Source organism: Pipra filicauda, unplaced genomic scaffold (assembly GCF_003945595.2).
Source record: "Pipra filicauda isolate LSUMZ 115617 unplaced genomic scaffold, ASM394559v2 scaffold463_size517996_pilon, whole genome shotgun sequence".
NCBI lineage: Eukaryota > Metazoa > Chordata > Aves > Passeriformes > Pipridae > Pipra > Pipra filicauda.
The window spans coordinates 326,159-349,486 of NW_024104602.1; the positions used below are offsets into that span (position 1 = coordinate 326,159).

At 52.5% G+C, this 23,328-nt stretch overlaps 1 protein-coding gene across 4 annotated transcripts in view; it reads right to left on the reverse strand.

The window, feature by feature from the left end:
- Positions 1-21,037, reverse strand: part of CCDC9B (coiled-coil domain containing 9B) — a 34,190-nt gene extending 13,153 nt beyond the window's left edge. For 3 of the 4 annotated variants that reach the window (XM_039386088.1, XM_027749315.2, XM_039386087.1), the window contains exons 1-12: positions 20,833-21,037; positions 18,557-18,670; positions 18,067-18,171; positions 17,295-17,357; positions 16,744-16,905; positions 13,474-13,623; positions 6,348-6,422; positions 3,673-3,857; positions 2,520-2,581; positions 1,942-1,995; positions 1,377-1,482; positions 19-76 (exon numbers count right to left, since the gene is read on the reverse strand). In XM_039386088.1, coding sequence (XP_039242022.1) covers positions 19-76; positions 1,377-1,482; positions 1,942-1,995; positions 2,520-2,581; positions 3,673-3,857; positions 6,348-6,422; positions 13,474-13,623; positions 16,744-16,905; positions 17,295-17,357; positions 18,067-18,171; positions 18,557-18,670; positions 20,833-20,853 — 1,155 coding nt within the window. In that variant the 5' untranslated portion in view covers positions 20,854-21,037. The remainder of the gene's footprint in view (positions 1-18; positions 77-1,376; positions 1,483-1,941; positions 1,996-2,519; positions 2,582-3,672; positions 3,858-6,347; positions 6,423-13,473; positions 13,624-16,743; positions 16,906-17,294; positions 17,358-18,066; positions 18,172-18,556; positions 18,671-20,832) is intronic. The other variant, XM_027749316.2, reaches the window with a different exon arrangement.
- Between the last annotated feature and the right edge of the window lie 2,291 nt (positions 21,038-23,328).

The window sequence follows — 23,328 nt, forward strand, 5'->3', positions numbered from 1 at the left end:
TGGAACTCCTGAGCTCACCTGGCCATCAAGGTCATCCTTCAGAAAAGACATGTCCTCGCCTTCTTTTGCATCCCACCTGTCAAGAAAAAAATTAAATCAGAATTTAGGCCCTCAAGTTCTCATATGGCAAAGCCACTGTCCCTGCCTGACACCTGGTAGGGATTCCTACCAGGGCCATTCATTCCTTGTCTGAGCCCCCTGTCCAGGCCCATCCAGAGACACTCATCTGAGGCCACTAAATCTTAATGAACTGGTTGTTATAATTCTAATTGTAATGAAAACATAAACTCCAATTGCCAGAACAGACAGTTGAGTTAGACTAAGAAGATACAGTTTGCTTGTGCTGGTGCTTGCCACAGCCTGGTCCTGTTTGCCTGACAGTGCCCAAGTGTCCCAGGTCACAGAGGGAGATGCTGAAGGATAAAATTGCTTTTACATTCCCAGCATCACTGGCAGATGCTTAGGGTAGGGTTTGGAAAGAGGAAAAATGCGCTGACCTACCCCCTGTTCCCTCCCCAGCTTCCAGGAACAAGTGGCTCTAGGATTTCCTGAGCCTGAGATGGTATCTCTGTTGAGTCATGCTGAGTTTAGCAGACAGTCTCTCCCAAGGATTTGTGTGAGTGCATTTTGACCCCATAATAAATTTGCAGCAGCTACAACATCCTGTGCCAAGGAGGGCCACGGCTTCGTGAAAGGCTGTGTGAGGAACTGCTTTCCTTGGCTTGTCTGAATTTGCTGGGTGAATATAAATATAAATCTGAACCTGCCCATGCAGTGCTACTGGGCAGGGAAGGGCTGAGGAACCCTTCCCTGCTTGTGTGTGTGCCTGCTGACTTACAGGTCACAAACATGGTATATATAATATACACATATATAACATATGCACATATTTCTCCCTGCAAAACATGGTTTTGCTGATATTCTGAAATTCCTTCTGTGCAAATGACTGCGTTGCTGGCAGGAGCAGCCTCCTCCCTCCTCACCAGGGTTGGTATCTTTAAGAGCAGTTGTTTCAGAAGAATTAAAGCCACTTGTACCACAGTGTCAATCCCCATTCCTATTGGTTCATTTGGGAAGTATCTTTGGAGGCGGCTCCTCCGTTTCAGCCGTGCCTGGAAGCCAGACCAGATGTGTCCAAAAGCTTGCTGGGGTGTGCCAGTGGTACCCAAATCTGGACCCAGAGTAACCTGACCCCCCGGGCTGTTCTCAGAGAGCTGGTGCAGCAGGTCAGGACAGCGACGATACACCCCAAAAGTCCCACAAACCCCACCAAGGGAATTCCTACCAGACACCACAGAAAGTATCTGGTTTTGTCTGTCCCTCTTCCCAGTTAGGCAAGGAGTGAGCCCAGCACGGCCCTGCTGCCAGCTCCTCACCTCCTGGCTCTGCCCGTCAGTCTGTCCTTCCCCTTGGCACGGCTGCTCACGGCGGGCACTGCCTTCGGGCCAGGGTCGCTCACGTTCACCCCGTGGTGTCCTCCACCTGCAAAACGGGTTGGAAATGCCAGGCAAAAGCAGGCACGACCAGCCTGCTGCTTCCAGTCCTCCAGACCCCTGGAGATGTTAAAATCCTTGGATCCCTGGAAAGTACCTCTGGAGTGGGAAGCCTCTGAAGCTGTGTGCATACTGCACATCTGTTTTTTAAAGTCATAAATACAAATTGAGAATTTAGGGTGTTTATTCTGTGGTTTTGTTTTGTTGGTTTTTTTTTTATTCCAAATTCCAATTATAGCTTTAAATCTTATTCCTTGGATATAGTCTTCCTTGTGCTGTTCTTGGAAGTCTTGTTCTCCCCTGCACACAGATATGAGAGCAGCCATGTGGTCTGTCCCCAAAAGCCACTCCAAATCTGTGAGTGCCTGGAGAGAACTCTCTCCACGAGGAGTATCAGAGGTGCTGGCATTTAGTGGGGTGGCACAAAAGAATCCTGTGGCTTACTCACCTCTGCCATCGGCAGGAAAGGACCTGTGCTGAAATTTCCTTGCATTTCTTCCCCCTGCAAGGACACAGCAAAGGAAGCACCGAAGTGAGTGAGAGTCTGCAATGGACAGGCAGCAGAAAGGCTGATGTTCAAACAGGGTGTCACAAGGGAAAGCCTGGTTCTGCCAGTCCATCTCCTGAGCAACAGGAGTCAGGATGGACTAATGCTAGTAAAGAAGCCAGCATGTGCCCCAGGGATCAGAGATGCTGTGCTCTGGAATAGGATTGCCTCTCAAACCAGTGTTTGGGAAAGGAGACAGGGCTGAGCCTCCGGATGGTGTCGTCCCAGGTTACAGAAGCAAGTGTTGTCCCTGGGAAGGTCCAAAGCTCTAGGAAGGTTCAAAGCTCTAGCACCCAGCTCAAATCCCATCCCCTGAGCCCCCTGCCCAGCCCAGGGAGGGCTGAGCCCCAGCTCAGAGGCATTTGCCCAGGGAAGCAGAGCTTCTCAGCTGACACAGCCCCGGCAGCTGCTGCAGCACTGGGGTGCACAGGACCAGCGCTCACTGGTGTCAGGACAGAGTCTAGGTGTCCCCTGCCAACCTTTCTTATTGCTGGGATTATCCAAGGCTGGCTCCCCATCCTTAACAAAGTCCTCTTCAAACCTGCAGGTTAAAAACAGGCATTGTCAGACCTGACCATCCTCCCCCAGTGTGCAAAGTGTGGGCAGGAGCCCTCAGCCCTTCGGCACCTGCCCATGGGCAAACCTGGGCAGGTTTCTCAGTAGGAGCTGAAGCTGCTGCACCAGCCAGGAGAAATGAGGCTGTAAGGCAATTCTACCCCAAAGGAGAGCCTCCAAAACCTTTACATCAGTACCCACATGTATATGTTAAGTTCTGTGAACTCCCTATAGATGCCTGTAGTGTAGCTGTGCCGTGCTCAAATGAAGCTTCCCAAAGCTTCCAAACATAGCCTGAAGTAGCTTTAGGACTTGTCATCTCAGATCAGACTCATCTGGTTCGTTTCTAGTCCTGCTTATTTTGTGTTATGACTTTCCTCTTAAAAATTGATATATGAGAGAGCAGTAGGGCTCAGGGCTGTCTTGCCAGCAACACTCAGCACCCACTTAAGACAGTTCACCTCTAATTATTGAGGTCTCAGTGACTGAAAATTGATGTGTTTGGTCCCATTCCTCAGCCAAAGGACTGTCCCACCTACCTGCCCTGCACGACCTGTTCTATCAGCAAACCTTTGTAACATTCCCAAACTCCAAACCCTACCAGAGCCTTATCCTGCTGCAGGTGCCAGGATAAGGCTCCAAAGCTCCCTAGGTGGTGTTACCCAGCTGAAGCAGCACAGTCAGGGGGACAGTGATTAAGGCAGGGATGTGTCAGTCCCATTCCCAGCTCTCCCACATTGCTGTCCCCAGCACTGCTCCTGTATCCCACAGGTGGCCCTTTGGGTGAGCCCCTCAACCTGCAGTGCCTGAACAGGCTCAGTGTATGGGGTGGGGAGGATTTAGGGACGTTGGACTCTCCTGTGCTTGAAAAGGACAAACAAGCAGGGCAGTGAGAGAACCTGTGGACTGTTATCTGATCCCACATGGTCAGGGGGAGAAAGAGGCAGCAGTGTGGATTTGGCCAGGGAGAGGCACAGGACAGCACGGGATGTGCTCGGCAATCAGTATCTGCACCAGATCCCACCACTGGCTTTAGGCCTCTGCAGGCAAACTCCCCTGGCACAGGGAAGGACCTACATGTGCTCCGACTTCTCCACATCCCAAGCCCGCCGCCACTCGCCCTTGGCGTTCTTGTGCCGTGCCAGGCGCTCCAGGTCAATCTGCTCCCTCTCCCTCTTCCAGCGGATGTACTCGGAGCGTTCCCGGCCAGTCATGGGGAAACTCCCGTCTCCAGGGCTCTTCTGCACTGACTTCCCACCATCCTGGGGGAGGGAAAAGAGCTTCTGGTTAATAAAACTGCCTGAAACAGCCCCGTTCAGGGTACTTTGTGCTGTCACCACCAGAAATGCTCAGCAGGATTTAAGAACAACCTGGAGCGAGCTCAGCTCCCCTCTCTGCAGTGCTGTGCACACCCAGGGCTCTGCTTCACTCACACCCCAAATACACCAGTCCTGGGCTTGCTGGCTCTACAGAGAGGAAAAATGAGGCAGGAAGAAGCTACATGGATTGCCTGGAGCCACATTGTAAATCCACAGCCAAATCACAGCAAGCAACCACTCCCTTCCAGGGATATTCATGGAATCACAGACTGGTTTGGATTGGAAGGGACCTTAAAGTTCATCTTGTTGGCCCATCCAACCTGGCCTTGGACACTTCTGGGGATTATGTTCAACAATACAATGATAATTGGTTGCAATGTATTTCTGAGAAGTTGTTCCACTTCATCCAGACTGCAGGAAGAGTTTTGACATTTCAAATTATTACAATAACTTTAATCTAAAGCCCTGGATTATGCCATCTGGACACATTCCTTTTACCTTAAAGAGGTGGGGTGTCACTGCTGTTTCCCTAACCCAAACCACAGTGTTTCCTTGGTTCTTGGAGTGCTATTCAACCTCCATATCTGGGAAGCAGCTCCCATAAGATGTATTTTTTCATTCTAGATGTTCAGTCCCTGATTACAACCTTTTGGAGCCTGCCCCTGTAATTCCACGTGCAAATGGCCACAGGATGAGTTCACTGCATTTGTACCTGCAGCCACTTTAACTGTGGGTTTAAATTAGACAGCGGCCTTCACTGCTCATGTGAAGGTTTTAAACCCAAATGTTCTCAGATTTTCCTGGAAAAGCCACTTTGCTAAGGTTTACTTATGGCAAATAGTCAGTTCCTGGAGTGTTTGCAGCAGGGTTTGAGAGGCTGAACTCACGCGGAACATGCACCGGGCTGATGAGTCCCCCCACCCTGAAGACTTTGGCACACTAAAATCAAAGTTATGGCTATGAAATCCTTCACACTGAGAAGGTGGAAAAGGAAGCCAGCCTTCTGTGACCACCAGGCACCCATGGGAGCCCACAGTCACAGAGCTCGGGTCGACCCTGTGCCCATTCCTGGAGCAAAGGAGCTCTTCCCCTTCACTGCTGTCAGGCTCTTGGTTTGTCACTCCTCAAAAATTGAGATCTTAATGAAAAGGCAGTTCAGAGCTAAGGGAGCATGTGGGGGGAGGTATCCCAGCTGTCAGGTTAATGGATGCAGTGGAAACAGGAGCTGGCAGGCCGTGGTGTGTTGTCAAGCAACAGAGCGCAGGGAACAGCTCAGTGCAGAGCCAGTCCTGGGGTGCTAATTACCAGCAGGCAATTCATCACCTCACACACGTGTCCTTCCAGCAGCCGCCCTCAGCCCTTCCCCAGAGAGGAGTTCCCCCCTCAGCCTGTGGGGATGAAAGCGGAGCAGCGGGAGGGCGGCACAGAAAGCCCCGTTACCGAGGTGACCCACCCGCGTGGGCTGGAGCTGGGGTGGCTCCAAGTGCTCCTCCATCCTGGGCTGGCAGGAGCTGGGGCACCTGAGCCCACGGCCCCGGGGAGGGAGAGAGGAGGCGAACAGAAAGGCAGGGCACAGCAGGACAAAGCCAGGGCAAGCACGGAGCCCTGGGCCGGGGCACCTGGAGAGGCTCCCCCACACTTCCAGCCCCACGGTGGGTCCTGCCAGGATGGATCCTGATGCACCCATAAAGCCAAAAGTGAGGGCAGGACCGAGGCTGGTGCCACGGTCTCTCGTGGGCCCACGGAGCAGGAAGGGCCGGTCCCTCACCTCAGCGACAGCAGAGCTGTGGTTGGCTGGACCACAGGCCATCGTGTTCCCCTTTCCTGCTCTGGGGGGCTCAGCTGGAATTATTGTCTAGGAGCCCATCTGTGTCCTCCTAATGAATCCTGCTGAGGTGGGGTTATTCCATTTGTGCTCCATTAATTAAAGCATCTGCAGGCTCAGGGGAGCCAGCATGTCTCCAGGCTTTGCATTAAACAGTCAGTGGGAAGGCCTCTGCTTTAATTTACCTCCATCCTCCTCAGCTCCTGCAAAGTGAGGAGCTGTAGCTAATGCGGCCCGAGCTCTTCAATCCACAAGGAAATGGTTTTGGGAGAGGAACCAGCCAGGGCTGTGCTGCCACAGGGGTGAGCATGTTACCCTTCCCTGCAGCTGTGTGAGGGGCTTGAGCAGCCACAAGGCAGGTCCCTGTCACCTTTCCAGCACTGCTTTGCTCTAAGAGTGTCAACTGCTCGGTTACACTTCGGATGAGGAGCGGGATGAGCAGTGGGGGCCACATGAGAGCACACTGCTGCTTCACAGAATTACAGGAGGGTTTGGGTCGGAAGGGACCTTAAAGATCACCTTCCTTCAGGACAGTGGTGGGGAGGCACATCCTACTGGTTTCCTCTTCCAAGACAATGGTCCCCCAAAGGGACACAGGTCCCACTCACCTTCCGGCTGTGCTCACTTTCTGGGCCTCTGTCACTGTCTGATCTCCTCTTCTCTGCTGTTCTCCGCTCCTCTGCCTGCAAGAGCACAGACACAGGAGTCATTTCAAGGATTAAGCAAGGACTCCTGGCAGGGGAGCCAGTGCCTGACCCTGTGCCCACCCGGACATGTAAGAACTGCTCAGAAAAGGTCAGCAAAAGAGGAAGGATTGGTTTCTGGGGTCCTGAATCAAGCTGGTATAGAAAAAAAGGGAAATCAGAGAGCAAGAGGTGTGTGAGAAAAGCATTCCCACTGGTCCCTCCCTCCTCCCAAGGGAGAGGCCGAGAGCCGTCCTGTATAGTCCCATTTCTTTCAAAGTCAGACCAAGTTTCAGATTTGGGCCAAAGACACAGCTTGTGATTCAACTGCACAAGACCTGGGAGCCCACCTAAGGTGCAGCTAAAAGCCAGCATGGTCAAGCTGGGAGTGATTTTTGTCCTTGGCAAACATGGGTGCCCTTGTACCGGGATCCATCCCTGCTCCCACTGGGTTTACCCATGCTGTCACCTCTCAGCAGAACAGCCTGCAGAGCACAGAGATGTGTTAGGAAAGGCTTCCTGCCTGGCTGGATGGCTGCAGGGCCAGGGGAGTGTGGGCTGAGCTGCCATTGTGCAGTGCCAAGCAGAACTGAAACACAAAGAGGAACATGGAGCACGAACTGCCAGCTCAGCCCTTCCAGAAAGCAGCAGCGCGGTGGGATCCAGCCCAGGCTGGAAACAGGACTTTTATTCCAGGCATTTGGCAGTCCCAGGTTTAGTTTTACAGGGTTGGATGCGGGAAACTCGGGCTATCAGTCTCAATACCTGCAGCTCTGCCCAATCTCCTAAGGCAACTCATCCCGCTGCCGGCTGTTCCCACATACCCGCTGGGATCACGGAGGGAGAGAGCTGGGGACAGGCTTTTGGGGGCCTGCCCACACACACTAAGTCTGAGGCAGGTGGGAAGTGTGGCCATACAGCCACTGCTCAGGGACACTGCCCTTGGTGCACAACAGCTTCACCGGGCTGACTGGTAGCTCCAGTGTGGATGGAAGCTTGTGAAAACAGATCCTTGGAAATAATGAGGAAAATGGTAGCTATATTGTCCTGGGATTTTTCAGCAAAGATTTTGGGGGTGCTCAGAAAAGCCACTCCTCACCATGTCCTGTGTGCAGCAAAAGGGGATATGGTGAAAGATGATATTGAGGATTTATTTCAAAATGTTGCTGTGAAAACTTGTGACAACAAAAACGCTCCCTCTGGACTCCAAGCCCCCTGCTGGTGCAGCCCCACGAGAAGAACCCTGTAGCGAGGGATCCAACGAGCCTCTGCACCCCAAAACTGAGCATTTACAGAGCGATTAAACAGCAGAAACCTGGAAAGCTTGCTTATTTAGGGAGCTGGCTGGGAGCAAGGTGCAGAGGAGCCTTTAGCCTTAAAGCAGCTGCAAGTGAAACTAGAACTTCTTTTGGAAAGGGGACAAAGGGGTCAGTTACTGCAGGAGAGCGGGAGCCCCTCCATGTGGAGGGGTGTGGGGGGAGAGATGGGAGAGAAGGAGCACCGTTTGCCTCCAAAATGCCCAACAGCTTATGATTGATGGGGAAACAGCCAGGGAGCTGCAGGGCCGTGTGTGCTCAGTGTTCCAGCTGAGCCTGCCTATCTCCCCCCAGGCTCATGCAAAGAGTGATTCCGTCTGGCCCCTTTACAATGCCCGACTGTGCCCCCAAAGACAGGAACCGGAAAGCCGGAGCATCTGCACAGCTGGAGCGCTGAGCCAGGCCGTGAGTAAGCTGGGGGGAGCAGTGAGCTCTGCCTGCAGCCAGCACAGCTTCCCTCCAGCCCTGGAGCAGCCGGGAACCAGCCAGTGCCCAGGGAACCCGCAGGGATGGCCCGGGTGAGGGATCGTGCTGCGGCTCGCGGGATACGGGGGAACAGGCAGCTCCTGCATGGCTGGTCAGTGCCGGAGACCTGCATCCCAGAGGCTGTCCTGGAGACCTGCATCCCAGAGTCCTGCATTCCGGAGACTGCATCCCAGAGAATGTCCCAGAGCCCTGCATCCCAGGGCTGTCCCGCTCAGAGCACTCGCTCGTCAGTGCCCTCCACAAACCGCTGGGTCACAGGGACACCACACAACCCTCCACCCCTTTGCACCCTCACTCCAAGCCATGCCTTTGGCTTTAGTCTGCAGCTATTTTTGCTTCTCAAAGGGCCTTGTGGAAAATTGAGAAGACCACAAAAATGTAGCTCTTTTGTACCAGGACAGCAGGTCTGAGCTGAGCAGAGAACAGCCAGCTTTGCTCTGGCTCTGGCTCTGGAGCAGATTTCCCATTGTCCTGCTGCCCCAGAGCTGCTGCTCCCCTCTCACCACACACCACAAGGAAGCAAAACATATTTTTCTCCTTCTTCCTCCTCTCCGCCCCCAAAATTATGAAAAATGACAAGGACATCATCATCCCTCGTCTAACTGTTCCTGCAGAGCAGGGGGAGGGCACAAAAGCCTGAGGCAGAGAGGGAAGATTATGGTTGTTTATCCCAAGGTTTATGCCAGGATTTCTCAGTTTCTCAGCCCGGGGTGGGGCAGAGCCCGCTCTGACCCAGGACAGAGGTCTGTCTGGCCTCCCAACACATATTCCCAGGTACTGTCCCTGGGCAGTGGTGACAGTGCTGGTGCCATTAACCAGCCACGTTCAGCACTGCTTTGTGCTCACAGTTCTCCAAAAGCTTTGACAGGCTTCCACATCTTTGAGCTACTTCACTGTCTTCTTATTTTAAAAATAGGTACTGACAGATGAGTTAAATTAACCTTTTGGTACCCATTTCTCCAGGCACGTGTCAGCACCACAACTGGCATTTCTGCTGCGGGAGGAGATTTTTGTAGGAGCTTAGAGCTGGTTTTCCAGTGCTCAGATCCCCCACTGGGCAGGATTTTTGAAACTAGTACACAAGAGGATTTCTTTTTTTCTAACTCTTTTGAAAAATCTGCCTCCTGATTGTGCTGCCTGAAGGGAGCTAAAGACTTCTCAGCCACCCTTTCTGCCTATTTTCCTCTCCCACCTGCAATGGAAAAGCGAGTGTTTCTCCTGCCACAGGTTTGGTTACTCTCCTGTGCAAGCACTGGAGTCCAACACATCTGTGTTAGTGCCTGAAAGCAGCTTTTGTGTCTCTTGATTACAGTAATTTCTGATACACCATCCTGGGAAACTCTGTTAATAAAAGGACAATTTAAAAGCCCTGAAGCTCTATCAACCACCCACTTAAGAGATGATTTGTAACCTGTTAATTAACCATTGTGCTCTGCTGGTCCTGGGCTGCTGTCTCTCAGCTCTGGCGTATTAATGAGCCTGAAACACTGCCAGAGCATGGAGTGGCTTTTTAGGGCTGAACAGGAGGCACTGTCCCCAGCCCTGCTGCAGGGAGAGCAAATGTGCCAGTGTCCAGGCTACTGAAGGGGGAGTGACGGATGTGATCCTTTCTCCTAGGCCTCTGTGGGAACCCCAAAAGAGCAGGGAACCAGCTGGGGCTTGAGGTGAAAACCCCCAAAGGATGGCCTATGCTGGGATGAATGAGAGGCTGAAAGCTAATCCTTGAATTGGGGGTCCCAGATCAGGTCCTAACACTCAGCTAGACAGATGACAACACTGACCCCCCACCAGGCTCTCCCAGTAGCTGCTCATTCTGGAGATGAAGATGGAGTTTCTCTTTTGGATTAACAACTGATTAAAAGGTAGAAAAGAAAAAGTGGCAAGGAAATGGCTGTTTCCATGGCAGAAGATTAGCAGGAGTGTGCCACTGGAATATGTGCTGCTCAACATGCTCATAAATGGTCTGGAAAAGGAGCTGAAGAGAGGGATGACAGTTTGCTGATGCTACTAAATCATCCAGGGCAAAGAATGTAATTTGCCCGGAAAGAGCTGCAAAAGATCTCTTGACATTGAATGTCTGCATCATAAAATTACAGCTGAAATTCAATATCAGGAACACAAAATAACTCCCACGGAGAAAATGCCCTCCTTGTGTACACACACAGAGTAACCAGCACTGAGCTCTGCCTAACAGTCAGGGATGATGTTTTGGTGCTGTTGTGACCAGTTCTCTGAAAATGTTAGCTCAATTATTTAGCAAAGAAAATGCAAAGTTGTTGGGAGAAGAATAGAGAACAAGCCAAAAACATTGCTGTGTCACTGAGTGTGCCCAGGAGAGCCCACAGCTGGAATACCATGTGTACTTCTGGTCTGCATGTACTGAAAGAATATGGTAAAAATAAGCAAAGCACAAATGGGGATAATGAGAGTGATTGGAAATATAGGACCACATCCTCGGCAGACATGGCTAAGTAGGGGAAGTGTCTTAAGGTTTATGAGGTGGCTGAAGGGAGACCTGACAGGGATCGATAAAATCATTCGTGCTTTGGGAAGTGACCAGGGGATGATCTATGAACTGCTTCCCATGAAACAGGAACGGCAAATGGAGCTATCAGGGAGCGAGGCTGAAGAGAGAGAAGGGATGGATGTTCCAGCCCAGCACATCACTTAACACTGCAGCTCCTGGCTGCTTGGAAGGGATACAGTTTGGATGGACCCAAAGAAGAAAAAGAGTGCAATTTAGGCAAAGAGAAGCCTATCAAGGAGAATGATGCTGTTCTTGGCAGAGAAGGGCCCTAATTTGTAGGATGGTGAGTGTAGGAGGGGAGGGATGACTACAGGCTTCCCTGGTCTTCTCCTCTTTCCCTGACTCTGTGCTGCTGCTGCAAATGCTCCATGTGCACCACCTCTGTGGCACAGTCATTCCCTGCAGGCTACAGTCATTCCCACAGGCTTTGTACATTTGGTGGTGTTGCCTCTGCAGGCTCCCAGTCCCTCCTGGAGAACACATCCCTCTGCAGCACAGATGTGAGACAGACCTGCCTGGGCTCAGTTTTCAAGGACCCTCACTGATAGCGAAGAAGTATTTGTTTAAAACACTAATCCCTGACACAGCTTAGGATCAGCTGAAGGGACAGGGTGGGCCAGCCCAAACCTCCCCGGACTCCACCAGCCCAGGCTGGCACCATGTGTGAGATGCCAACGTGACCTGTCACTTCAGGCCCCATCTGCTTCTGTCACTGATCCCGGGAGAAGGTTGCCCAAGTGTGGACAGAAGGAAGCAGCTTGCAGAGGTGACATGAAATCCAGCATTTCACTCCCTTACAGCCACATCCTTTTGTCTCATTGGAAGGATTTGGATTTTGTCCTGGCTGCTGGAGCTGTTGCCTGAGGTGACACAATTCACATGGCAATAGGAAGATATCCTCATTAACCAGGGATGGAACAGGGCCTGATCAGCCCAGGGAAATCACCAGGAACAAGGAATTCTCCTGAGCTCAGCTGGACTCTGAAACATATCCAGCTGGTAACAGCTATTGGAAACCAGAGCTTCAAATACTTTTATAGCTCTTTCTGAATTGTAAGAGGAATCCAAGGACCAACAACAAATACTCCCATGAAAGCCCAATTTAAATAAGCTCATTAAGAGACCCTTCCTGCCCCTCCATTTCCCAGCCGTGGGAGCTGGGCTCTGTGGCAGCCCCAGTGCCTGCTCCCTGCCTCCTGTGCAGCCTGGGACAGCACATTCCCTGGAAGCATGCTGCTTTCCAGAGAGCAGGAGCTTCCCACAGGCTGGAGTGGCTATGCCTAAAGCTCGGTGGCAGAAGCAGGGGACATTTTGTCTGTGCCAGCACAAAGTGTGGTGTGCTCCTTGGAAGTGTTGGATAACTAGAGTTATATGAAGCCCCTGTGGCTTTCCTATGCTCCTGACAGATCCTTCTCTTGCTCAGCCAAGGCAATGGAGGACCCAAACAGCTCTGCATAATCCCTTTCCCTGAAGATATCAGCACTGGCTCCCCCTTGGCACCTCACAGCTTCCCTCACAGCCCACGGCTGCCAGAAGAGTGCCCGAGCTTCAGTGCCACCCTCTGCCACCCACCAGCTGGTGCCCTCATGCACACTCTGAATATCAGGTGCTTTGGGGCCAGTATGAGCAAGGCATCGCCAAACTCCTGTACGTGGACGCTCAGCCTCACATTTCATGTTCCATAACGAAACCAGATGGGAGGTGACCTTTTCCAGGGCTGTCCATACACTTACAGGAGAGCACAGGATCTGAAGCCAAAATCCACGCACTGCTCCTGCTGCTCTCTCCTAGCACAGCCCCAGCCTTGATGACCACAGAGACAAGTGTTTTAACAAGCCCAGCAAGAGCAGAAGTGGGGACACTTGTCCTGCACATCACAGAAGCACATTGGACAGCCTCAAGGACAGGGACAGCACAGGCATGGCCAAGTCACTCCCATCATGTCCAAGTGTGTTGGTGATTCCCAGACTGAAATGGTAGTGCCTGTCCCATGGACCTCTGGGGCTACCAGTGGCTCAATCAGGCAGCTCACACGAGGTTTATGGCATCCAAAAAGCTGCTTGGCAGCCACATGGTAGGAGCACTCAGAGCCCAGGTAAGCCCTAAGTGGGGGGAGAAGCTGAAGATGAGTGTGGGCAGCAGCAGCAGATGGTTGGCACTGCCCCAGAGAGGGGGCTGCAGACGTCTCCCAGCATTCCTGGGTGTGTTTGGCAGCCACTCCGAGTGTTATTTTCCTACACAGGCTTTGCTGACCCTGTTTGCTGCAGGCATTCTTTCTTATCTGTGAAAACTCTCCAAGAGGAGAATAGCACATGCCTCCGTGTGTGTAACGAGGAAGGTATTTGCAAAGAAGTATTTGAAACACGTTTCAAAGATATGTTTCAAACATCACTCAGCAGGTGATGGCCAGGCACAGCAGGACTTGGGTTCAGAAGCAGATATTGCCCAGCTCTGTTAAGGTTTAAGTCGTGCAGTGAGTCAGGAGGACACTGCTCCTGTCCCAGTCTGCTGTGTGGCCCCAAAAAGAAGCTGGCAAGAGAGAGAAGGTGAGATTCATGCCCCATATCTGGCAGTGATTTCATCAGTCCTCCCAAAACAGCATCTCTCTATGGATCCGGTGTCTCCACACTATTAACACACAGTCTCTCCCAGCCCCCTGTGGCTGGGCTCTCCTCATGTCAGCAGAACAAGTGGATGCCACGGCTCGGTTACAGCCACGTACCTTTTCCTTGTTATCCATGGTGATGGCAATCTGCATCCTCCTGCCCCGCCGGAAAGCCACCAAGTGGTCCGTGTCCTCCTCGCCCAGCTCTGGCACCCGGCCCGGGCCGGGGAAGCTCTCGGCACGTTTCTCGCTGACGATCCGCTTGCCCTGGGGGGACAGGATGAGTTAGGGACACCTCCAACAGCCTGCCTTGGACAGTGGCCATCCCAGGCTTCAAAGGATCCAGGGCTGGCAGAACAGAAAATGAGCTGGGCAGTCAGTCCCCTTGGCTTACAGAGCTGTCACCCCACTCGAAGGCATCTGGGATGTTACATTACGGAGGTGTGTTCAGCTGGGCACAGACAGGCAGGGTGGGATTTACCTTGCAGCACGGACGCTGCTGGATGGTTTTATTTTCAGCTTGCGTTTGTGTCTTTGAAGCAAATGTGAAGTTGTCCCCACCTCACACACAATAAAATGTGAGGCCACCTCGGAGCAGAAGCTGAGAGGGTGGAAGAGGAAGGGAACAGTGGAGTTCTCTCCAGCCTTGCCCACAAAGCAGTTACTCCCCTGAAGTGTATTAACACTCGATAATTTATCATTTCATAGTCATTGTGTGTTCATATTTCTGGAATGATTTATTCAGCAGTGGAATAGTTTAGGAAACTGATCTATAAACTCCTTGAGCAAGGGCAGTTCCCCCTCTCAGATATTATTTCCAGCTGTTCGTATCAGCGTCATGACTTCCCTGCATGGATTTCCATATGGTTCTTATTTTGTTAATGATCTTTGTTGCTGGCTGAGCCCCTGCCAATGCCCTCAACCATCACTTCCACAACATGAGCACATCATTTGTGCAAAAAGACATACTTCTTCTCATTTAAAAGTATCATCTTTCGGGTCAATCATGTGCCTTTTTATTTTTGCCTTACAAGGAAATGAGAGACTTACTACGTCATCTCCATCATTACCTCTGATCTTTTTCTTTTCTCTTCATCTGTATGAAGTCTGCTCAATTTTACCAGGGATGAAGGAACCTCAGCAGCTTCCCTCTGTAAAGGATGGTGTGTTTTCCTCTTTTCCTCCTTGGGATTCCACGCATACTGGAATCTTGATTTTAAAGGAGCTCAAAATCTCCAAGGAAACTTCAGTGAAACTTGGGAACTCTTTGTTGCTATGAACTTGGTTTCAAAAACAAACAGCACACCCTGACCTCTGATTTGTAGTGAAGACTTGCAATCAAGGACTCTGCCATGACATATGATACCAAGAAGGCTCACATTAGCCTCATCTCCCCTCAGCTCTGCCAGGAGTGCAGATGTTGGCGTGGAGGGAGCCTTGCTGTGCACAGCCTCCGTCAGCACAACCTTTTTTATGGCTTCTTAGTCATCGAACCTCCTAACACATGAGAAATGTCTGAGGAGACACTGCAGGATTTCCAGCAGCAGAGCCTCAGCCTCTGGTTTATTCATCTTTCACATCTGGGTGATCTTGGCAGCCCAGCAGAGGATGCAGGGGAAAGGAGGAGTGGTCCCTGCGCTGCTGATGGTCCTGCCTGTCCCAGCTGTGTGGACACGGTGGGAACCTTGTTACACATCCCCTTGAGGATGTACAGCTCTACTTTTGGGTTCCAGCTGCAGCTCCTAACAAGTTTTGCTGCCCTCAGGACGACCTTTGCCGTTCCTGCTTTTCTTGCACTAAGTGAAGCCATATGTTGGGTTCAAAGCAAGGACGTGCTGCCGAGGTGTCCTGTGCCATTTTAGCACCGTCCGTGCCGATCTCTGTGTTGGGGTCAAGGCAGGCTCCTGCTCTGACATCTGTGAGCCAGCCCTAGAGATGGCAAGGTCTGTTCCTGAGGCAGAAAAAGCTGATCATTTCAGGATGGAGCACAACTCGTTTGGCATCTGCCACAGGCAGACAAGTGGGTGTCACAACATGACAGGCGGCTGCGACACTGCAGCGGAGGCAGGGACTGCCTGGTCCCTACACTACAGTCACAGCTGGAGGTTTCAGGGACCCTCTGTTCTGAGAAAAAAACAGAATTTCCCCCCTCACATCAGGAGAGGGTTTGGCTGTGCTGGAATGAGATTTCATTTGAACGGGATGTTCACACTCCTGGTGCTCTGTCTGGAACAAAGGGAATGAGAGGCGTCTGTCCCTTTCTCCTGAAAAATCATTCGGAAAGGTGCATTTTTTCCGAAGCGATTCAGTTCCTTCAAGGTAACATAAAATTACTTTCTAATGGCACAGTGACTGTGGCCTATTTCTCCCTGGAAAGAAAGGGTAACTAGGTCACTGGGAAACAAATGAACAGGCATTCGAGGCACAAAATCAGGAAAACATTTCCAAGCTGCCTCAGAGGGAGAAAACAGCTCCTGCCTTTTGCTGACAGCCAAGGTTTGCAGCACTCCTGCCCCAAAGTCCGGGGCAGCAGGAAGGGTGGGGCTTCTCTTCCTTATCCCAGGGAATGGCTTTGGATTGGACCTCAGTGCCACAAACCCACACGTCACTGTGTCTAAAAGGGGACTCACGGGAGCACCACTTGCTGCCACCCTTTCCTTTTCCCAGCGCTGCTGTGACAGAGACAAGAATCATTATATCTGGATGCACAGGCTCCACAAGGAAGGGGGCAGTGCCCAGGAGGGGATGTCTCAGGATTTAAAAAACGAAGTAGCGTTTTCAATTACTTTTGCCTTTTCACACAATTTTTAATTAAGTCTGCAAATACTGGGTCACACTTCCTGCCCATCTCACTGGCAGCTGAAAGCGACACTCATCTCACTCTGTTTTTCCTTCTGCATTCAGGACGTTCTGGAATGCAGTATCAGGGAGAAATGATGCTGCTTTTACCACCAAGCATCACTGCCTCCCTGGGAATAGTTGGGGAATAATGCAGCTAAATCTGTCTGAGCTCCCACTTGTTTCCAACCCCTTTCCAATCACAGCAACACAGTTTAACACCAGAGTGGCCCAGAAGGGCAACGAGGTGACTGATCCCTCAGAAAGGGACCTGGCTACCCGTGGGTGGGTGTGGGGAGCCACCAGAGGGTTTAGCAAGGCCCAGGGTCTGATCCCTGGGAATCAGAAATGGGGAGGGAAGTGTGTGGCAACCCGAAATGAAAACTGAGGCTGTGCTGAAGGTTTGAGAAATGAGAGAAAAGGAGCAGGAAGGGAACTATTCCCTTTGGATGTGACATGCTGAGCACAAAGCTCAAGTGAGAGGCAGAACACAAGCCCCTTTGTAAGTCAAGAGGCCACAGTGTAAGTGGAATCCTCCTCCCTGCTCACCTTTGCTTTGTTGTCCATGGTAACAGCCAGCTGCATCCTCTTCCCCATCCTGAATGTGAACATATGATCTGCTTCCTCCTCCTCCTCCTCCTCACTGCCAATGCCGAACGCAGGGCTCGTAGGACAGGGGCTTGCCCATTTCTCACTCACCACCCTTTTGTCCTGGAAAACGAACATTTCTGTTAGCAAATCCAGACCCTTGGCTCGGGGATTCGATTCCCTTCCCCAAACACACCTGCACACAAGCGGGGAGGTGGCTGCGGAACAGGCAGACCTTGCCCCAGGGAAGTTCCCTGTGCCCGGCAGGGTGCCGTGACATTCCTGGAGAACAAGGGGCTCCTTGTCTGCTCAGCAGCAAAACCCACAATTACAGCGGGGCTGAAAAGTCCTTTGCACTTACAAATCTGACATTTCAGACTAAAATGCCAGAGTTATGGGAAACAAATGTCATCCTCAGCTCTTTGTGCCGCACTCTGAGTTAGCTCGGGAAAGCCTAAGTCCTGCTGGAGGTGGCCTTGGAAGCCAAGAGGATGGCTGAGGGTGGTGCTCACCATCGGGAGGGCTGGGCTATCTTGTCCATAGTGTTCAGTCTGGGTAATTGCATCTTTCAGGTCCTGTATGAGAGAAAAATGTGTGCAGCAGCAGCACGCCCCGGGAGAGGCGAGGGCCAGGCCGGGGTGGGAAGGGAGCACTGGTCCAGATCCAAGAACCCAGGAATGCTGGAAGGGGGCTGGGCAGACTCAGTGGGCTCCATGTGAGCCCTGGCAGAGGAGCTGGCCCAGGGGTGAAGGCAGAAGTGGCCGGTGGCTTCCCAGGCCCCACGCTGCCAGGCTGGGTAGACAGGGCTTGTCAGACACAGATTTGGCTCAGTTAGGATGGAAGCCTGGAACTCGCAGCCTTTGGCCCAGGGCCACCTGCTTTGTTCACTCCCAAAGCCTAAGGAGACCATGAATTTCCTATGGCATTCCTGATGCCTCCAGTGACACACACACACCATTGATATGCTCTGCCTACAGATTTGCAATGATGCTGACACCTGAGACCTGTCCAGGACTGTGTGCCTGTTCACACACCCATCCATCTGCCTGGTAACTCTGCCTGCATGGGTACAAGTGCCTGGGCACAGCTGAAAATGTATGTGCAGCACCTAAAATCACTCTGAGCACACACCTCTGCAGAGCTTCCCCTCCCTTTTCAGGGCTTAGGAGCTGTGTCCTGTGGCTCAAAGGGCTTTGCTGTGGAGTCTCTCTCTCTGAAACGTCCCTTTGCTGTGGCAGGACTGGAGTGAGAGCTGGTCTGTCGTGAAGGAAAGGCAGCACTTACGTTGTGAGCTTTGGTGATGGTAATAGTGAGTCCATCCTGCTTGGGTCTCCTGGAGGTAACAGCCATTCCCTCCTGCTCTGCTCGCTTTTTGTCCTCTTCTATTTCCTGAAACACAGATCTCACCTTACCACCAGCCTGTCCCTGGATGTCTACGGATGTTGTTTGTTTTCCTGTTTAGGAGTTCTGCTAAACAGACCCACCTCCCCCTCTAAGAGGGAGTGGCCCATCTTGTGTCCCAGCTGTGGGACACAGACAGAGGAAGGTGGCAGGGGGAGAGGAGATGCTGCAGCACTGAGGCATCAGTGTCTGTTCTCCAAAGCATCTCAGGAGCTGTAACCAAAGGCAGAGCTGTGCCCACCTGCTCCGAGAGCTTTCCAATATAAACATGGTATTTGTATAACAAAGTCATGCTGATAGTGCTGACAATCTTTACACTGCGAGCTGAGGACCCCAAGTCAGAGCTGGGGAAGGGAAGGACCTGTGGACTCACCTGGTACCTTCGGATCAGCGCTTCGTTCTTTTTCCGCAAGGCCAAGATTTTCTTATCGAGCTCGACATCTTTCTGCTCTTTCTTCCTTAACACGACATCATCCACAGCAGCATCCTGGAAAGAGAAGGAGCAAAGTTCTCCTCAGTCATCACAGCAACAGGATGAAACCTGCTCCTTCTGTCTGGACAGGGTGGGAAGTGGAAGAATCATTCCCCACCACTTCTCTCTGACTTTTTCCTGACAGAACTGATCTTTTTTTTTCTTATAGTTTTTGTTTTGCAGTGAGGTAGTTTGAGCAAAAAGCTGCTGGCCCACTTTGATGGCTATCAGTAGGCTGCAGGGTTAACATCCTGCTTAGCTGCATGCAGTAAATGATCCTCCCCTTTGGCTGTTCTCAGGCACAGGTTCAGATGTCCTCCACAGACATTCAGAGCACCTTGGTTACCGCAGGGGATCACAATTGGGAGTTTTTACAATTCTGGTGACAACAGTGTCTAATGAAAATTAATGCTGATGAGGATCTCTGCAGGACATCTCTGTCCAGGTGGGACAACAGGGACATTTAAACCACCTCCACACATTTTCCTGCTGGACAATGGAGTTTTGTCAAGATCTGCGGGAGAAAGACTGACTTTTCCATTGCCCTTCATCATTGGGTACACAGCAGGTGAGCAGATTGCCTGTGTGGGTGGATACACTTCCATGGGCATTTTGCAAGGCTGATTAAAGCCAAATTCAGTGTTTACCTGAACAGAAGCTGTTCTGGGAGCACTAAATTGGCGGGTTTGCTGTTTGCTGAGTGCTGGGGTGTTGGCTGCTGAGGGTGGGATCAAAGTGGTGCCTGCCCTCAAACACACCCCTTTCATCTTCAAATTCCTTTGAAGGAGGACTGGCAGAGCTGCCAGATCGGGAAGAATTTAAAAATTCCTGCAAAGACTGTATTTATGCTCTTCTCTTTCCAAAGCAAAAGATGGAAAACGCCTGTCAGGCCGTTCTCCCTCTGCCCATTTGTCAGCATTTTGTCTATGCTGCAACAGGGCTGCTGTCAGGGGGAGGAGGGTCTTTCCACTTCCAGCTGGAAACAAGTTACTGGAAGGAAAGTTTTGCTGGTGTTCAGCACTTCTCCTGGCCTTTATTAACGAGGCCATGAAGGTGTTTCTCTCTGCACAACCTGTTTCAGCAAATGCTGGGGCTGTGGCCGGGCGGTGGCCCCGTGGCCGAAGCGCCGAGCGGAGCCCACGCCGGGCTCCAGGGGCTCACCCATTGTCCACTTCAGCCCAGTCAGCATTTGCTCGTCTGCTGCCGGCCGGGAGCAGGGGCCGTGCCCTCTGCTCCGCTTCTGGAACAAACCCGCCGGCCCGGCCCGTGCTCAGGCTGATGCTCGGGATGGAAAGTGGCCCCACCGTGCCCTCCCCGGCGTAAAGCTCTTCCGGGGAGCCAAGGTGCCCGTATGTCACCGCGGCTGAGTTATAAATGGCTTTGGCAGCACAAACGTGCGATGGCTTTGAATCAGCAAGCGGCTGAACCCAAAGCCTCCCCAACAGCAGGGCAGAGCCGCAGAACGAGAGGCCTCATTCTATTGCAAATAAAAATGTCACAAAAGGAGCAAATGGAAAGCTCTCGGCTTCGTGCTTCAATGGAATGACGACAGCCCGTTGTGTCCCAGCCCCTCTCCCCAGTGGCACACACTGGCTACGCAGCTCCTGGGGGCTGGAGGGACGCTCCGCTCCACACTGTCTGTGCGTGTAGTGCTTTCCCACACACTTCCACGATCGCCTGCCTCTGCAGCGAGGCCTTGGAGGCAGCAGGGTTGGGAGAGCGAGCAAGGCAGGGGGCGGGGGGGAGGGAAAGGAGAGAGGAGCAGGGCCCTTACTAACACTCTCCTGCGTAAGCAAATGCATCCGCTCTTTTTAAGAAATATCCTTTTCCTTGACAGCTGCAGCTGAAACCCTCGCTGGGACAGACACCATCCAGCACTGCCCGCGTTTCTGTTTGTTATCTACCTCCCGGCAGGCACATTGTCCTGAGCCGGCCACCGCACCCTGCCCCAGTGAGGGACGCAAAGCCCAGCACCCAAAATGCGCCCCCAGCACCGTCTCCGTGGTGCAGCACGGCTGTTTGCTCCCCTGCCTGCTGGCAGCCAGGCGAGGCAAGGCAACAAGAAAGCGACAGCCACCGCAAGGCCACCCTGCAGGGTGTGCGAGTCCTTGCGTGGCCCCTCGGGTGAGGGACCCCGGCCCCGCGCCCCTCCCAGGCCCCGCGCGGGCGGCACTCACAGCTCGGTGCATGTTGGACATCGGCGCAGCCCGGCGGATTCCAGAGCAGAGCTAAAAGAGGAGAGCCATCAGACGGCCTTTCTCAGCACTGGTTGCACAGCATACAAGATCATGTTTTGATTACAAAAGCCTCGTCTGGGCTCACAGCCAAGAGCACTGGCTGCCTAATATACCAAGCACAGACAGGGTTTGGAGTGCCTGTGTCCTCCTCTCCAATCTCACTCTCTTTTTAAAAGAAACACTCCCCCTTTTCCCCCCTCCTGACTCCTTTTAACTTCCTGATGCCACAAGCCCTTGTTCAAAGTGGGAAAAGCCGGGCGAACAATGTGGGATGGCTCAGGCAAACAGCTTGGCTTGGCTGCGTGGCCATTCACGGGGTCGTTGTTTGTTATGCATGGCTGGCTGCACGCCTGGCGGGTGGCGAATATCTGGGGTCCTGCACGTCTTGTGAGCGCCAGTGTGTGCACGAGCCTTCCCTGGAAAACAGGGCTCAGACTTGCCTTCTTCTGTTTAATTTCAGCATTCTCCAGGAATGATTTCTCTGCTGTTAAACTGGGCCTGTCCTTCAGGAGGGAGCAGAGGAGTGCTGTGGGGTGGGCATCACCAGCTGGCACGATGCAGGAAGCACACAGCCAAAGGAGAGGGACCCTCCTAAGTCCCTGTCTGAAAGCTGCCAAAATCACCCCCAGAAGAGTCCCAGCAGCAGGGGGGCTTTGGGGGAACAGCATTCAGCTGCTGGGACTTGGGTTGCCATGTGAACCCTTGTCTCACCATAGAATGTCCTGAGTTGGAAGGGACCCACAAGGATCACTCAAGTCCCATTCCTGGCCCTGCTCAGCCCCAGCAATCCCACCCCATGCCTGAGAGCGTTGTCCAAACGCTCCTTGAGTTCTGGTAGCCTTGGGGCCATGACCACTGTCCTGGGGAGCCTGTTCAGTGCCTGACCACCCTCTGGGGGAAGAACCTTTTCCTGAGATCCAGCCTAACCCTGCCTTGGCAGAGCTTCCCTGGGGTCCTGATGCTGGTCCACCAGAGCAGAGTTTGGTGCTGCCCCTCCACTGAACCTCAGGAGGAGCTGCAGACAGCCATGAGCTCTGCCCTCAGTCTCCTCCAGGCTGAACAAACCAAGTGACCTCAGCTGTGTGTCCTGGCCGTGTGCTGCATCCTCCCTCAGCGCACACTGGCTGCCCTTTCCCTCAGTCCTGAGGAACCCAGATCGAGAGAGAGGCCAACAGGAGATGAAAGCACACCAGGGAAGCTCTTGTCACCCAAGGACTGATGCACACCCCAACCTGAATGTGGGCCCTGCTATGTTCACATGTTAAACAACCCAAGGAAGCCCACTGCAGGTACTTGTCCTCTCTAACACCTTTGAACAGGTCATCTGCTCACAAAATCCAAGAAGTTTGGCTGGAAACCCAGAGTGGTTCAAGGGAAACCTGCAAAAGACTTTGCAGAACTTGGAGTCTGGTTCCTCCTCTGTGCATGACTCAGGCTGTTGGAGATCAGGGCTAAGGCACTAAGGAGCTGGAAGCACAGCTTAGTACAAGCGCTTGGAGGGACAGACTGACCTGTATTAATTAGTAGCTACTTAAATGATGAAAGAAAATTGAAACCATTTCCAAGGCAGTGCCTCCGGATTCAGGCTTGATGAAGGAAATGAAGACTGCTGTGTGTGGAAAACTAGGAAAAAGACACAAGAGCTTTGCTAGAGCCCAAGTCCTTGTCAGGAGCTTTGTGGTGGACACAGCAGTGCAGGAGGTGCAGAGTCACGAGGAGCTTTTCCTTGCCCTGGGAACACAGGGCTGCCTTGGGTTTGACTTTGGCATAGTCCCTTGTGAGGGTGGAGTGATGTCCCACTTTTTCTGGGCTGGTGGCAGAGACAAGGTCAGCCCTGGGAGATGCTGCTGGGCTGATTCAGGAAGTCAGCGTTCATGGGAACACTTTGCCCATTATCCTGTCAGCGTGGTGGCCACGCTCCTGGCCTCGGGGAGTCTGCACGTGCTGCCAACACCTGGTCCAGGTTAAAGCCGAGACCATTATCCCAAAGTCCAAGGCCAGGTTCTGTGCACAGTGCAGGGGGAACACCGCGTGCCCCAGGGTCCGCTGTGCTGCCCATGGACCCCAGCGGCTGAGGAGGGCCCTGTCATGCCCAAGTTGTGAAGGCTTAAGCCAAGTGCTCACAAAGGAGCTTCTCCAGGCCTCACAGCCATGGCATCCTACGCCGCTGCCATGATCAGCAGGGTGGCCAAGCTCTTCCAGCAGTGAACAGTCATGAGCAGGCAGGAAGATCCCTAAAATACCTCTGCCTTTACTGATGTCCCTGGAGAGCTGCAGTTCCCTCTAGGGCAGCGTCGGCTGCTCCTTCCCTCAACACAAAGAGCTGACATGTCTCAGCTGTCCTTTACCATGTCTGAGTGGCACAAATGACACGAATCTACTTCTGCATCATCATCTGAGATCAGTGAGAAGATGAACCCTCAGTGAATACGGCGG